Below are 15,083 nucleotides of genomic sequence, written 5' to 3' on the forward strand. Positions count from 1 at the left end.
AGAGCCAGCTCTAAAGCTTTGGTCCGTATTCCAACGGCCGGGTTGCTGTGTGTGCTCCCATCATCAGGCACCCAGGCTCAGCTACAGGGAATGGGAAATGGAAAAGATGACATTTTGTCTGCATTTGGTGTGACTGCTTCCGTTTGAAAGGTCCAGTCTCACTCCTGAGCGGGGGCTGTCTCCTGCACCTAAGCAATTGCACAGGTAAAGCATGGCCTTGAGGGAGGTGCTGGCACTGGCGGCCTGRGGGGGCTGCCCACAAGCTGCTCTTTGCACCGCAGCCGACTGCGGGCACAACCACACAGCTGCAACCCAACCCTGGCTCAGCAGCGCATCCCGACAAGGAGGCCAGGTCTGACTGGTTTTGAAAGCACTGCAGGTATTTGTTGAAATATGGACCAAAACTAACAGTGATGTGATTGCATGGAAATACCAAAAGCACCAATGATTCCCGGCTGATGCAGGGACCAAGGAACACGGCARGAGGTGCCGAGACGCCTCTGTCCTACCTGGTCTCCATGGTGCACCACCCGCAGTAAGCGTCGGCAGCAGCCAGGCACTCCGTGCAYGTCGCATACTGGTTGCAGGTAGCCACCTTCACCCGCGTCATCTGCGTGACAACAACACCAGCTCTTCAGCGCATTTTAAGACCTCATGGAAAGGTTCAGACAGACCCRACTGTGCCGATGCGGCCTCCAGAGCATCAGCTTTCTTCACCACTAAGCCCAAGGTAAGAGTGAGAGGATCTACCCCAAGGAGCAGAGCTAGCCCTACCCAGGAGCTCCACTGGCTGTGCACACCATGTGCACACGTGCACGGCGCAGGCACGGATGGGGGCATTACTGGTGCCACAGGCACAAGTGCAGCCCACACGGAGGCCGTGCATCCCCGTGGATGTGCCAGCAGCACCGGGGCAGCGCGCTCGGGAGGCCGGGCTGCCCCTCGGGGCTCAGTGTGACCCCCATACAGCAGGAGCAGAGCTGCTCCTCAGGGCCAGCACCTTCCAGCTGCAGGGACGGTGACAAGGGTGCAGAGCAACACGACACCCTGCTTAGGAGTCAGACRAGGCGGTTCCAGGCTCACTTTCACGGCTTATCCCTCCTTGTGAACATTCTTGTTCAGGCTTAGAGGGAGATCCCTTCCAGACAGTGTCTGCTATTGAACTTGTCTATTTATAAAACGACCAGAAAGCACAACCATTTYGGAAACCCTAATTTACAAGGAAATCCAAGTAACTCTGCTGACTTGCACTGAAAGAACATTTAGAGGGAGAGCATGCATTCATTTATAATATTTCCCCCTCTGTTTCTAAGCATTTGGGAAGGAAAACCAAGCAGTTGGATAATTTAGGAACCAATGACCTGACTTGCTGAGAGCCYGAGGGCCCCAGCAGCCCAGAGCACCTCAGCCAGGAGCTCGGCRGCTTGAAGATCTCCCTGCGCACTGTGATCTCCCACTTCCACATGTGCTGGCTCAGCCACTGCACACAAGCCTGGCAGTGCAACCCCCCATTGAAAGCAAAGYAGATCAGACAAAATCTGCCGGGATGGAAAGAGACGAGAGCACCACGAGTGCAGCACGTGGGGTTTCATCTGGCCAGCAAGGAGGTCCACAGCATCGTCCTGAGCAGAGGAAGTTCGAGCACCAGCTAAAGGGGCATCCTAGGGGAGGGCTGCCACATGATAGCACTCCGTCTGCAGGGAATTAGGGCTTCAGAAACGTAAGTGCAACACACAGCATCTGTGCTGTGCTGTTTAATCTGTTTTGGCAGATTAAACCAGGACTCAGGACAAACCGCCAGAGTTTGAAGCCCTTCACCTCGCCTTCATCCAGCACTCGTTTCGCAGACACGAAGCTGCTGTGGCATCCACGTCGCTCCAGAGCGATCCCTCCTCCCATCCCAGGCTTCCTGTCACCCGGGTTATGCAAAACCTCCCTGAAGATCATTTCTGAGAGGCAGACTTTCATTGTGGGAACTTCCAAAAGTCTCTTTCAGGACAGTGAACAGTGCCTTTGGTTTGCTATGAAGGACCAACCTCTGCTTGTTTCTGCAGTCCTGTAAGTGCAACTGGTTAAGACATCCACCACTGTCCTTTTTATCCTACCAACAAAGAGATAAGAAAGACATAGGGGCTAACAAGAATTTTCACCAAATCTCACCCAATATCCAATGAAGGCGGGAAAAAGAAGTCTCTGTGCTTTTTAATACATTTTGCAGTAGGAATAAAGCTGGCTATTGATCTGCGGCAATAGAACAGTTCAAGAAAAGAGTCTGCTCTGTTTGACTCCCAGTCCAGGCAAGAGAAACAAACGGCACAGGGGCTCCTTATGGAAGGTCTGGGCCAAGCTTTGGCACCACACTCAAACCACTCAACCACTCAGGTGTTCTCATTAATACTAAAACAAATATTACAGGTTGCCAAGAGAGGTTGTGGAGTCTCCATCTCTGGAGAACTTTCCAACCCACTTGGACACAACCCAAACGCTCTAGGTGACCCTACATGTGCAACAGGGTTGGACTGGATGGTCTCTAGAGGTCCCTTCCAACCTTAAGGATTCTATGATTCTATGATTATTGTTCCTCTCCACCCTCACATTGATGTGGAACGCTAAATCACGTGAGATTTGCTCAAAGGATTGTTTTCCCGAAAGATAAGGATCTTACCTGATAGGATGTCATCAGGTAGAGGTAGGTGGAATCGGAAGGGTCAAACTGCATGATGGGATGAACGGGTTCTCCATAGGCCACAGAAATGGATCTCCTGCTCATGATCTTCATGGAGCTATCCAGATTAATCTACAGGGAAAAGAAGCCATTTACTRAGATCATATTTCAGATATGTTCAAACCCCTGTAAGTCCCTACGTGCTTTTCCAGCCCCACACGCAGGGCGCTGCTGAAGAGCCAACGTCACTCAGGGTGCAGGGAGCCGGCACCGTGGCCAGGAGCCCTGTCCAGTGATGAACACCCCTCACACCTCCTCGATCCCTCTGGCTGAAAAGCCCCTGTTCAACAGGACGCCTGGGAAACTGCTCGTCTAAGGCTCTGTCCATGGCGTGGCTTGACTGCCACGTTCCTGAGGTGGTGCAAGAGCAGCAGGCCACCGCAGCACTGCCCTTGGTACCCTAGCGCAAACGGCAGTGCTCCTTAGCGAACAGCCACTACTGCCACAAAGAGTGTTTTATTCCTAAGGCTTGACAAAAGGAGCGCAAACCAGCGCCGTGGTCGTGCAAGACAGCAGCCCCGGCTCCCCGCACGCTTGAAAAACACGAGCTGTCATTTCTGGCTGAAAGCAGCTCGCACCCCTGCTAGCCGCAGGAGACGGCGGCAGCGCGGAGCCCACCTTGCCGCGCTCATCACCAGCCGAACCGCCAGCGGCCGGCAAGAGGAATCAGCTGCCGCCCGGACCCCAGGACATCTTGGCATTTGACTTGAAAACACAGCAAATTAAATGTGGCATTGCTGGGAGGAAATAACAATGGAGCTGTGCCACTCCACATGACAGTCATTTCCCAGCTTAGCACAGACAGGGAGTCAGGAATATTCCTACCTCCTATCTAGCAAGGAAAGACAGTAATTTTAAGGACCAATATGCCTCTTCTTTCTAAAGTCTGCATTAATTAATACTGAATTAATTCTTTAGTACATTAGAGGAGCATGCCCATATCCTGCTAATTAGGAGTGCTAGCGCACTGAAAGCACCAGGCTTCCTTGCGCTAAGCGCTGCTGCAGGCACCGTGAGCGGCCATGTGCACGAAGGGAACAGCATTACCCCATTTCGAAAACCTGCTATCAAGGAACAAAGTAATTTGCCTAAGAGGTCTGAGAATTGAGTCCCAAACCCTTTCATTTCAGCTTTAAGACCATTTTTCCTTTCTTCTTGCTGATTCTTTTCCTAATGCTTGGCTTTTCTAGACATCCATCCCTTTGCCTCCTGGGCCCTTGTGCACTTGTTTTTAAGCCCGTGCTTTGCGCTGTGCCTGCGTGGAGGTGCAGCCCCCATGCGAGGAGCGGGGCCGGCTGAGGTGCCCGTGTCCAGCAGGGAATGCGCAGCAGCGGCCGCGCTCAGCGTGGGGCTGTGGAGCAGGGACCAGGCGAGCGCGGCAACACGCGGCACCTCGCGACGCGCCGGGGAGCCCCCGCGCGGAGGCTCCTCCAGGAGTGGGGGTGCYCGAGCTGCCAACGCCTCGTGTGCCCCTGTGTCCAGAGGACACTGGCYCCAACACCCTGGCACGGTGCCCTCCAGCACCGCGTCTCCCTTAGCAGTTCTGCTGGGTGTGCGGGGACGCGGCGCTCGCCAAGCACCCATCTGCAGCCGCTCCGATCAATTCCCCTGCGCTCGGAGCCATAATCGCTGCTGGCAGCAGCCGCTCGAGCGCCGCTCCTTCCCCTTTGCTGTCTTCTCTCAGGCAGCAAATCCAAGCGATAACTCACCCAAAGCATCTTCATCCCGTGCCAAATAACAAGCAGCCCGAAGGTAAAAGGGCTTCTGGTTATGCAGCTGTGTTGCAGAATTAGATTAGTGCTATCTGCAAAAATTATCCCAGCAAAGGAGCCAGGAGCCTCCCTAATGGAGCTGGGCAGATAGGGCGGTGCGGCAGGAGCTGCTCACGCCGTGCGAACAGGCACTGTGGCTCTGCCGCCTCCTGTGCTGCCTGCCCCTCCGGCCATGGGCAGAGCAGCAGCTTTTCCCTGTCTCCCACTCTTCCCATGGGAGCATGTGGAGGCAAGGGAGGGCAGGGGACAGGGCTTCCATTCTCCAACATTTTGAGGGTATGGCATGGGCCCCCCTTGCCGTGGGCGCTCCGTGACTAGGCCGTGCATGGGGACTCATGTTGGCTTCCAAGCAGGCGTCGATGGAGCATCCATCTGACGAGCAGTGCTGAAAGGAGCCGCGGCAGTGTCCCCCCACCCGGTATCGCTCACCTTCAGGAGGCCTCCGTTGGCAGTGCCCAGGAACACCACGGTGTAGTTGTTGACGCTGGCCACGGCCACGGAGGTGAGGCCGTTGTAGGTGAAGAGTGGCGTGGCCGTGACGGGGTTGGTGACGGCCAGCGGGTGCTGCAGGTGCGCGGCTCCACAGTCCAGCTGCTCCGGCTGCAGCTGCAGAGACACGAGYGGCTCAGGGGCTGCCCACGGAGCGGCCCCTCACGCCACCCCAGGCCAGGGACCATCCCGCTCCCAGCACCCAATATCCAGCACCCGGCACGCGATCCCCAGTGTGGAGCCCTCGGCCACACGGCTGCGACGCCTGGGAACATGGCCCATCCCCTGTCAGGATCCCGGCCCGAAGGCCACCGCTGCAGCCCAGGGCTTGAGGCTGCAGCTTGGCTTTGTAAGACCCTGCGCTCCGCGCGGCCCCTGCCCAGCCAGCGTGCAGCACCTTCCCTCCTTGGATAACAGCACCGGCATTCAGATGGCAATTCCCAAGTTATCATTACATTATTACTGTGCAGTCAGACTAAGTCTTTAGCTCTTTTCTCACTTATGTTAAAATTCCTGCCTGGAATTTGCTGTCCCCAGGCTAGAAGCTGGCTGGTGTGCCAGGCCTGGGCCTCCAGGAAGCGCTCCTGGGCAGGGGCTTCGGCGCCAGGGCTTCCCAAATGCCACGACGAGCAGCAAGGGCTGCGCAGGAAGGCAGCGCTGCTGCTTCCCGAGCAAGGGCACCACCAGAGAGGTATTTTTAGCAGCTCCTAGAGAGGAGTCACAGCATCCTCCTCGCACGTGACACACGAGCAGGCTCTTCCCATTCTGAAGAACTGCTCTTCTTCCCCTGCCTAGACAGAGCGAATCGCTGCAAGCAGTTTCTAGAAGTCATTTCCCTACTGCTGGTCAAGAGCACATTTACTGCCGCGAGCTGCGGAATGAGGTCTCTCCAAGAAAACCAGCGTGACGCCCGGTCTCCTCCACGCTGGCGGCCACAAGCCCACAGGTTTTCCGCCTTCGCTGGCTGCACCAGGCGTGAACCGACTAGGGGTGATTTTAAAACCTTCCTGCTGAAATGAGGGCCTAGAAGGAAGTAATGTGCTCAGAGCTGTGGCTTGGTCTGCAGGGGACCAAGACGGGAGGATCAAGCGTTGTGAATGCGAGCAGCTTTGCTACATGTATTTTGCAGCTTTGTACTGTTTTGTTCTATTAAAAAAAATGCAGCCCAAATTCTTAAGTGTTTATGTTTCCCCTATAGCTAGGCAACAAAATTCCCTTTTGCTGCACATAGGGTTGGCAAGACCCTTCCCACAGAGCCAGACTTTGGGCACCCTGGTCTGGGGAAGCTCCCCCAGCCCMCTCGCCAGCACCCGCTGCCCGCGGCACTAGGATCCCAATGCTCTGGAGCGGCTCCCGGCAGCCTCCACCACTTCCAAATGGGACGCGACCCCTCTTGCACAGTTCCTTATCTGCCGGGTCCGCCTGATTATAAATCACACTTTGCATTCCTAATGGAAGCACCAAGTGTTTTTTGCAGTAAACAGGACGCAGCTATTCTTGTGCAGTGCAAGCCTTGTTTTGGTTGCAAACATCCTTCCTCCAAAACACCTTTCCTCGGATGGCACCAGTGCGAGGAGACACGTGGTGCTTCCTCTCCTCTCGCTTCCAGGCTGGACGACACAGCAGGCGCTCCCATCTGTGAACTGCAGCACCGAGAGGATATTCGGACTCTGTCTTTTTATAGTAAACAGGATATGAGCAACTCGCATCCTCCCGCCAGCACCAGACGACCACAGCGGTTCGGRAATCTCCCTTGGCACTTGTGCTAATGGGTCCCGCGGTGTAGAGCAGTGAAGTCCCCAGGTGTCATCAAGACACGATGCCCTGAGCCTGCCCTGAAGCAGCAAGGCTCCAGTGGGAGTTTCCTACAGACCCCAGATCTTTCAGAATTCTGCCTTTTGAAACAACCCTGTGGGCATTTACTGGAGGGGTGCTGTTTTCCTCCTGTGCACACTGGACATTCAGAAACTCACAGTAACGGTAGGGGTGCAAAAGTAGAGTGTTCTGCACCCAAAATGTGCCACCCGATGGTAAAGAACAACCACCGGGTACGCAGGTGAGTGCTGCCATCTGCGCGGGGCTGACAGCGCCTGGCCATCCCCACGCACCCTCACAAGGAAGCCGAGGGTTTTAGGAAATCTCACAAAAATCCAAACAGGAGCAGGGTTTCAGCCGACCGACCCCTCCACAAGGCCACAGAAACAGCTGGAGACAGAGATGAAATCTCCCCAGCTGCGCTGGACCCCGACCACTCGCCCTTCTCACAGTGCAAGCTCAGCCTTCCCTCCCAGGCCTCCACGAGCAAGGACTAACAGGCGGGATTTAGCGGGATTCCCATGGAGCGCTGCCCCACGGAAGGAAGTCTGCTGGGAACAGAGGGAGGAAGCGGAGCAGGGAGGGAGCGCGCGGGAAGGCCATGAAACACACTGGTTTTCACATCCTGTCTTTGTGACCTTAAAAATAATTCCTAGGCAAAGATGGAGCTCATTTGTGAATCAAACCCAGACTGTAGCTCAAAAAAAAAAGCCCCAGAGCTTTTGCTCTCAGCAAGGCTCTTTCTTGCTTTACTACAGAAATCTGAACACTTTATAGTACAACAGTAAGTGGAAAGTGAATCCAGCCCCTCTCATGCATCATATCAGAGTGGATTAAAGTGCTGGCTTCCAACATGCCTGGAGTCCTGGGAAAATGACACAGCTCGCATCCGATAATCCGCTCCAAACTTGTTGATTTGTGGGACTTAGCAATCTTCTTCATAGCCTCAAAATTTGGCAGTTGCTCCCACTCAACTGACATTTTCAGGCCATTAAATCCCGTGATAAAAGGATTCTAGTTTTATCTCTTGCCCTTCTCAACATAAACCATTAGGCTTTTACTAACGTTTAGGTATGACTCAGGAAGTCTCCRACTGCAGACGGAATAGTCAAAATAACTTGGACGTTGCCGGCAGACAACAGCGGGGCAGGACCTGCAGCCGGAGCAGGTGAGGAGACGCGAGGCAGCAGGGACGCGCTCACAGACACGCTCACAGACGCACGGCAGTGAGCAGGCTGGGGAGCGTTACGGCAGGAGAGGGCACAAGCCCTCCTCTGTGTGTGCCGAAAGCCAGACCGGCCACAAAAGCCCTCCCCAGGCTCAGCCTATTCATTCGGGCGCCTCGCAGCATCGCCAGCCGCTCGCACACACAATCATGCATTTATCTGCTGGAGTGTTGCAGCCAGAGCTGTCAAAAACAGGCTTTTTAGGATGCCTGGAAGAAAATGTCATCCTTAGAAGAGGACCCCACTGTTAAGACACTCGAGACGAGAGCGGTCTCTAATCGCAGCACGGCTGCAGGCGCCGCGTTACCAGACAGCTCCCGTGCCGGCCTCGCGCTGCACGGGCAGCGGGAGGCAAACGGCTCCGCACTCCCAGCTGGGTCCGCACCCGGGCCGGGAGGCACCGAGAAACCCAATCCCAACGGCATCTCCCCCAAGAACCATCCGCACTGAGCTCCCGAGCACAGCGGCTGCCCTTGGAAGGGCAGTGCTGGAAGCACAGGGACTCCGTGCTTTGCTCACGCCATGCGCCCTCGGGCGAGCATTGGTGTCTGCACACACAGTGCCGTGCAGGCCATGCTCCGCGGGGGAATGCGGCTCCGTCCCAGTGCCCTGCACAAAGCCGGGGCTCGCGCTGGCTGTACCTCRAAGCTGCACGGTCGGAAAGTCCCACTGAACAGAAACAACTGCTTGTAAAAYGTGACCCACAGATTTCCTCGGCCAGAGCCCAGAACCTTTGCACCCTGACAAACGAGCAGTCACCACACCGGGCTGTGGCACCCAGCAGGAGACATGACCGAGGTGACCACCAGCTTCCCCTTCCAAGATGCCAAAAAGTGTTTTCAACCTCAGCAGAGYTTCTGCTTCCTGGCAGCTTTGCAGCCTCTTATCTTAATCCTTATTTTGAAAGAAGCCTTTTGGTTTTTCTTTCCTCTCTGTCACATGAAACTAACTCTTTCTGCCCTCTACTTTTGACTTGAGTGCTTGTCTCCCTCAAGTTAAGCGCGTAGAGCAAGCAATGAGTAAAAGCAAGCACGCATGGCTCCATCTCCATTAGGAAAGGCAGGGAGAGGGAATACTTTGCAGACAAGCAGTTCTCCTGGGACTTTTCATCCCCTCAAACCATTTCTGCAGCTGCTCTGGAATCTCCACAGAGTCAGGGGCTCCTGAAAGTCCTGTTCTTGCCAGCTCTGCACCACAAAGCTGCCCTCAGCAGTCGTTCTGCCTTGCTCTGATTTCTGGAGTTTTCAGCAAAGATGGGGAGGTGTTTTCATCATGCACGATAAAGGGACAGTCCAAGGAGTCTGCACTGCTGAGGCCGGACTCAGGAGGGGACCAGTCTAGAAAGCCGAGACCATCTTCTTCCCAAATAAACCAGAAACTGCTTGGAAGCGAGACTGCAAAGACCCCAAAAGATCCAGACCTTTGGTTTCTCAGGGACAACTCAGAAGAGACTAAACCGCTGCCTCTGCACCGAAGCAGAGGCGCGTTCGCCGTGTGGCGGGCTGGCACCTGGAGCCGGGGGCTGACGGGCCCTGCGGAGCGCAGCGAAGCCCTGCGCTTCGCCCAGAGCGCGGAGCCCAGCACCGACTGCCCTTCCTGCGGCTCCGGCACCACCTCCCGCTGCTGGACCAGCCCAGGCAGGGAGGAGAGAGCCTGAAGCACYTGCAAAGCTGGAGGAGATTTCGCAGGTCTGTGCAGATCCTTCCCCGAGCGCTGCAAACCCCCCAGCACTGGAGCTTCCCAACCCGGCGCAGCAGGGCCCYGCTCCTGCGGATGCACACGCCATTCCAGGGAAACCTCTGTGAGCAGAGAAATAGGAAAATGCCCGTCTTTTAACCGCACACCCTTCATGCTGCCAGGAACACTGGTCARGCTTATTATGTCAGTCTCCATCCTGCATTAAATACAATGTTCAGGATTATACAACCAAATCCCCCAGGAATGGGCAGGCAGGAGGATTAAGGAAGAGCAGGTTCCAGAGGGGCTGCCATGGCCCAAACGGCACATCAGTCTGCAAGGGTCCACGCGTCCTTCGCAATCACCCTGCTGGAAGCGCTTTCGGCTGCCCAGCTCTTCGGGGACGAAGAGCAGAACTCATCAGTCYGCGAGTGCCTCACTCCAAGGACGTCCTCGCTCCTTCTGGAAGCTGAACTAAAATGTCCCCGTCTAAATGCTTTGGAAGAAGGAGACTGATTTATTCAGAGCATATTTTCTTAGCTGCTCTTTCCCCCGAGAGTCCCCCTTCCACCCCTCAAGCTGGGTTTCTCATTTATGTTTAGCTTTGGCTTCAGTAACCAATTTCAAAATATTCCAGCTCCTTCCCACAGGAAGGAGCTCTGGACAGACAGCAAATCTGGCTCCTGGGTCTGCAGAGGTTATTTTTTTTTTTATTATTACTGCTACTAACACTTAGCACTTCTCATCCTCAAAGTGCTTGGAAGGCAAATCCGTGCTGGGAAAAGCATCCATTAAAGTAACAACTTTTTACCTAGCAGAACTGGTCTTTTGCATGTGTCAGTTCAAACCTGCTTCATTTAGCAATAGTTTATAGTAAATGTTTTCCTATATTTTTCTCATTAGTTCTGCAGAATCGATTCTGCCCTGAGATAGGGAGCAGAAATATGTTCTTCTTTGGCACATCGCATGGAAACCTGCCCRTCTGAGTGGCAGCAGTTCCTCCATGTCCAGCACAGGGAGCAGGAGCCCTGCACAGGAGCACAGGGACGGGGACAGGGCAAGGTGCTGGCCCCATAGTGCCCTTTGGGAGGTCAACACCTCCACCTCCTCTCAGATCACAGTCTAGTTAGGCAGTCTGGCATGAAAAAGATTTTTTTTTATATATATATACATCTGTATATATATATACACACACGCACGCGTGTGTGTATGTGCACACATGTGTATGTATATGTATTTTAAGCATTAACCAAGTACTCCAAACATACAAGTGATGGAGGTACAAAACCACACACTGCTTCACTAGCCCATGAATGCATCTCTTCTCCACTGCAGATCCTTCTCTGCCACCTTCACGGTTTGTAAACCASTTTCTAGGACCAAACCCATTGGATTTTGCATCTCACTGTGGAACCAAATCTCAGCAGAACACTCTGGTACAAGCAAGGAGGCCACAAGCATCATTACGCTGCAGTTCATCATCTTGCCGAACCTGAGGACTTCTCTGGAGCCACTCGCGTGCAGAGCCCTCTGACCCCMGCTGGAGCCCAGCACAGCTTCCCGCCCGTTCCCAATCCTCCTCGGAGCCCCAGGCTCACCAGGCGCCGGCTGCTCCCCAGCACGGGKCTTCATGGGCCCATGTGCTACTTTCACCAGCATCACAACCATGGACGATGAGCAACCCCTGAGAAAAGCTGAGGGGCCAAAAACCTTCGGAAACAGGCTTCCTGCTAAAGGAAAAACAACAACTCATCCTGCACACGGATAAACTCCCCTTCCTTCGTCAAGCGCAGTCCCTGCACTACAGATGTGGCCCAGCTCTCCCCGCAAAGGTGCTGCACATGCAGGCACGTCTGCAAACCAGCCGGCCTTGCTGGCGGCTGCATCGTGGGGACCTTTGGCCCTGGTAGCTCAAAGCGCGTTAGACGCTGGCAGCAACCCACAGAGCGGGATAAAACCGAGYGGCTGAAGGGCTCTTGCTCCAGAGGCAAGACATATGAAGCAGCTTAATACTTTAAACAGAGACAAGAGGGGAACACAGATCCCAGATTTCCCTCCAAGAACGGTGAGGGGTTTGAGGTCTCYTCTCAGTCTCGACTTTCAGGCGGCTTCTCTCTGCCTGGCCCTGGGCAATGTGCAGCAGGGCAGCGGAGGAGCCGCCAGGCCCATGGGAGCGGGTGGGCCGCGATGCCGGCTGCAAGGCTGGGGCTGCAGGACCTGCTCAGACCCGCGCTGGAGCCCTCGGCTCCAAACTGCCGCAAACTGCCAGGGCAGCGTGGCTGCAAGGCAGGAGTTAAGTCGGCTACGGGAACCTTGGCTTGATTTTTCACATTCAAATAAATGAAGTGCAAATTCCCAGTTTCCTTTCTGTGGTTAATCCTCCGGATTTATTTGAGTAGATGCAAAGTTTGAGCACATTTATTTTCATGTTTAGTATTTCTAAATTAGTGTAAACCCTCACTTCAAAGTAACTCCGCTCCTATAAAACCCAGTCCCACAGAGAGGCCGCAATGGCTTCGGGCAGTAAGTAGATGCTTTGTCATATTCCCACGTGGATACAAGTTTTTATTTTGGGAACATTTTCTCGCTGGTCTCTAGCCCCGTTTCCATGCCCGAGCACACGCGGTGCTTGCAGGGGCTGCCTGGGGCTGGTGCCGTGGCCCCGGCYGCCGCAGCAGGGCCCCCTCCCATCGCGCCGCCAAGCCCGGTGTCCCGTGACCACGCAGGAGCTCCAACCAAGCCACAGGAGCCAGAAACTCGGGAAGCGGAGCCGAGCTGCACCGCTATCCCACGCCTACGTCCCTCAGCGCATAAAACAAATGGGGTTGCAACCATTTTTTCGGATGCAGACCCCCAGACATTTCCCAGSGGAGATGCACATTCCCAGATAGTAAATTTAAGTCTAATGACACCACGTCTGCTTTCCCCAGGACCCTTTCAGGGGTGTTTCTAGACCGCAGCCCCAGGCCCTGTTTTCAGCATGCACAGAAGAAACCAGCCAGCACCATGAGCTTGGCCGAGTCACAGCGTCCTGGAGCCCCAACGACACTTTCCCCCGGACACCTGGGCCCAGGTTCTGCTGTGACTTTTGTTGCCAAACGTGCAGCCAGGACCCCATGCAAGGCTGCAGCTGCACGTGTGCAGAAAGGCAGCTGCACGGTGCCACGCTTGTCATCGGAGGCTCATTCTGTTGAGGGAGAGGGATTCCAGAGCTCAGCCACTCATGCTCAGTCCAAAAAGAAAAACAAAAAGACCCAGCGAGTGACTCCACGCGACTCTCGCTGCAGATGACCCCAACCCGCTCGCTCGTGCCGCGTCCTGTGGCTGCTTCCTTTGCAACACAGCCTTGACCGCTCCTGCACAGCCCTGTCAGAAAATATCATCACCTGGAAGGTGGAAACCGGCGTCAGACTTGTGCAGCCCGCAGCAGCACAGCGCTTGGAAGCGCAAACAGTCTGTTAAGATACCAGCAGTTCTGAAGGTCAAGTAACAGAAAAAAAAAAAAGAATAAGGAAAGCTCTCCTCCTGCCTGGTAGCAAGGTTTCTCAGCAGACCTGGTGAGTGTTTTAGGAAAATACGCCTCAAATAAATGGGAAGTGCTGAAATAGTAAGCACAAAGGCATATTAGCAGTGTGCTTCGCTTACACCCTGCTGCACTGACATCAAAGGTCTCAAAGCAGCTTTGCAGTGTAATCCCCAGCGCAGAGCTGGGCTCCTGAGCAGCAGTGATAACTACAGGCTGCAGGGGGGGAACAGAGGCAGCAGAGCATGGAACGTCCTGCACCAGCCACGGCACCACACAGCACCAGCACTGAGCGCGCCCAGCCTGCAGCCCCTTCCCGCGAGCTTGCTGCGGCCTGGCCTTGCCCCAGCACCCAGGGGTCCCGCTGGCCTCGGTAGAGCTAGAGAGGGCCCAGCATCCTGCAGCATGTTCCTCTGAGCACCACACACCCACTCCTGAATTCAACCCTCCTCATTAGTGCAGCCATGCCGCTGCCAAACTAATAGCAGAACATCCCCATTTGCTGCCACACACAAGTGGGTTCTTAGTCAGAACTAAGCTGATCAGAAGTGCAGGTCTCAGAAACATTCACTGACTTTATTATTTCCTGCAGGTGATGGCTCTGGGCTGTATAATCTGCTCCTCAGGCTGCTCTGCCCCTGTCCTTGGTCCAGTCCTGGCCACACCACTATCAGTAGCATGGGGCACAGCAAGGTGGCCATGGGGAGCACATCTAGGATGCACAACACCTCTCATGTACATGCTGAGTGACCTGTGTGCCAAGGAAATGGAAATTTAGTGTCTAAATACTGGATATAATACTGGATGTAACACTTGGTATTTCAATTATTAATACACCAGAGCTGTTATTTTCCCCACTGAGTCAAAGTCAGAAAAAAAAAAAAAAAAAAAAGCAAGTTTCACAAACCCTCTAGGAGTGCTGAGGAGGCTCAGGGGACCTGGGTACCTCATTGCCATTGAGTTTCAATTAAAAGCGGACCATTAACTCTTAATTCCTCCCAGAAACCCCAACCCCAGTGACAGCTCGTGGGGCCGTTACAATCCTGCGGGAGGCTGCGGGCCCGACCCTCGGGGACGCTGAGCTCCAACTGCGTCAACCGGAACCGCGGGTTCCCGGTCCCGTGAACGCGATTCCCGGCCCCGCCGCGAGCCGTGACCGCGCCAGACTTTGGAGCTGGGCGGCCAGGACGGGGGGCAGCGCCCGGGCCGCCCCCCCGCGCCGCGCGGAGCCGCGCGGTTACCATGGCAAAGGGCTGCGCGCCCCGCCGAGCCCCAGCGCAGCCGCGCCGGAGTCACACAGGGTCCTGCGGTCCCGCTGCAGCGGAGTTTACCTCCTCCCCAGGGGAAGCGAAGCGCCGGGTTAAAGCAGCTCCTTTCTCTTTCTTTTAACAGTGCAGGTCTTTACTGCAGGGCCTAGCGGGGGTCTTTGCCTGGCGCTAACAGTTACACCCCCTCGGTCACAAGCGGCGCCAGCAGCAGCTTCCCCCTCCTCCCCGGGCATCGGGGCGGGCTCCGCGCGCAGCGCCGGGACGTGGGAGGCAGCGGCTGGAGCCGGGGGGGCTGCTCCGCGCCCGGCAAGCGGGGAGCGCGGTGAGTCACCGCGGGTTGGCTGGGGACGTGGGAACCGAGACGGTCCTCGCGGAGGTAAAACAACAACACGGCGCTCGCAGGCGGGCCCCCCYCGCGCCCTGCGCGTACCTGTATGTTCCTGCGCTCGCAGGCGGGCCCCGTGCCCTGCACCACGCTGTCCAGCACGGCCACGGCGCCGCCGCCCGCCGCGGCGCTGGCGAAGCAGGCGCTGCGCGCCGCGCGGATCGCGGCCTCGATGTCTGCGAAGCGGAAGGCGCAGAGCGCCG

General features: G+C 55.6%; 1 protein-coding gene across 1 annotated transcript in view; it reads right to left on the bottom strand.

The window, feature by feature from the left end:
• Positions 1 to 15,083, bottom strand: part of PLXND1 (plexin D1) — a 66,443-nt gene that overhangs the window by 50,213 nt on the left and 1,147 nt on the right. Inside the window, exons 1-4 of the mRNA XM_026052644.1 lie at positions 14,926 to 15,083; positions 4,927 to 5,103; positions 2,666 to 2,797; positions 510 to 610 (exon numbers count right to left, since the gene is read on the bottom strand). The exon at positions 14,926 to 15,083 is cut by the window's right edge and continues 1,147 nt beyond it. Of these exons, the coding sequence (XP_025908429.1) occupies positions 510 to 610; positions 2,666 to 2,797; positions 4,927 to 5,103; positions 14,926 to 15,083 (568 nt within the window). The remainder of the gene's footprint in view (positions 1 to 509; positions 611 to 2,665; positions 2,798 to 4,926; positions 5,104 to 14,925) is intronic.

Source organism: Nothoprocta perdicaria, unplaced genomic scaffold (assembly GCF_003342845.1).
Source record: "Nothoprocta perdicaria isolate Ctin4 unplaced genomic scaffold, notPer1 scaffold_9, whole genome shotgun sequence".
NCBI classification, from domain to species: domain Eukaryota; kingdom Metazoa; phylum Chordata; class Aves; order Tinamiformes; family Tinamidae; genus Nothoprocta; species Nothoprocta perdicaria.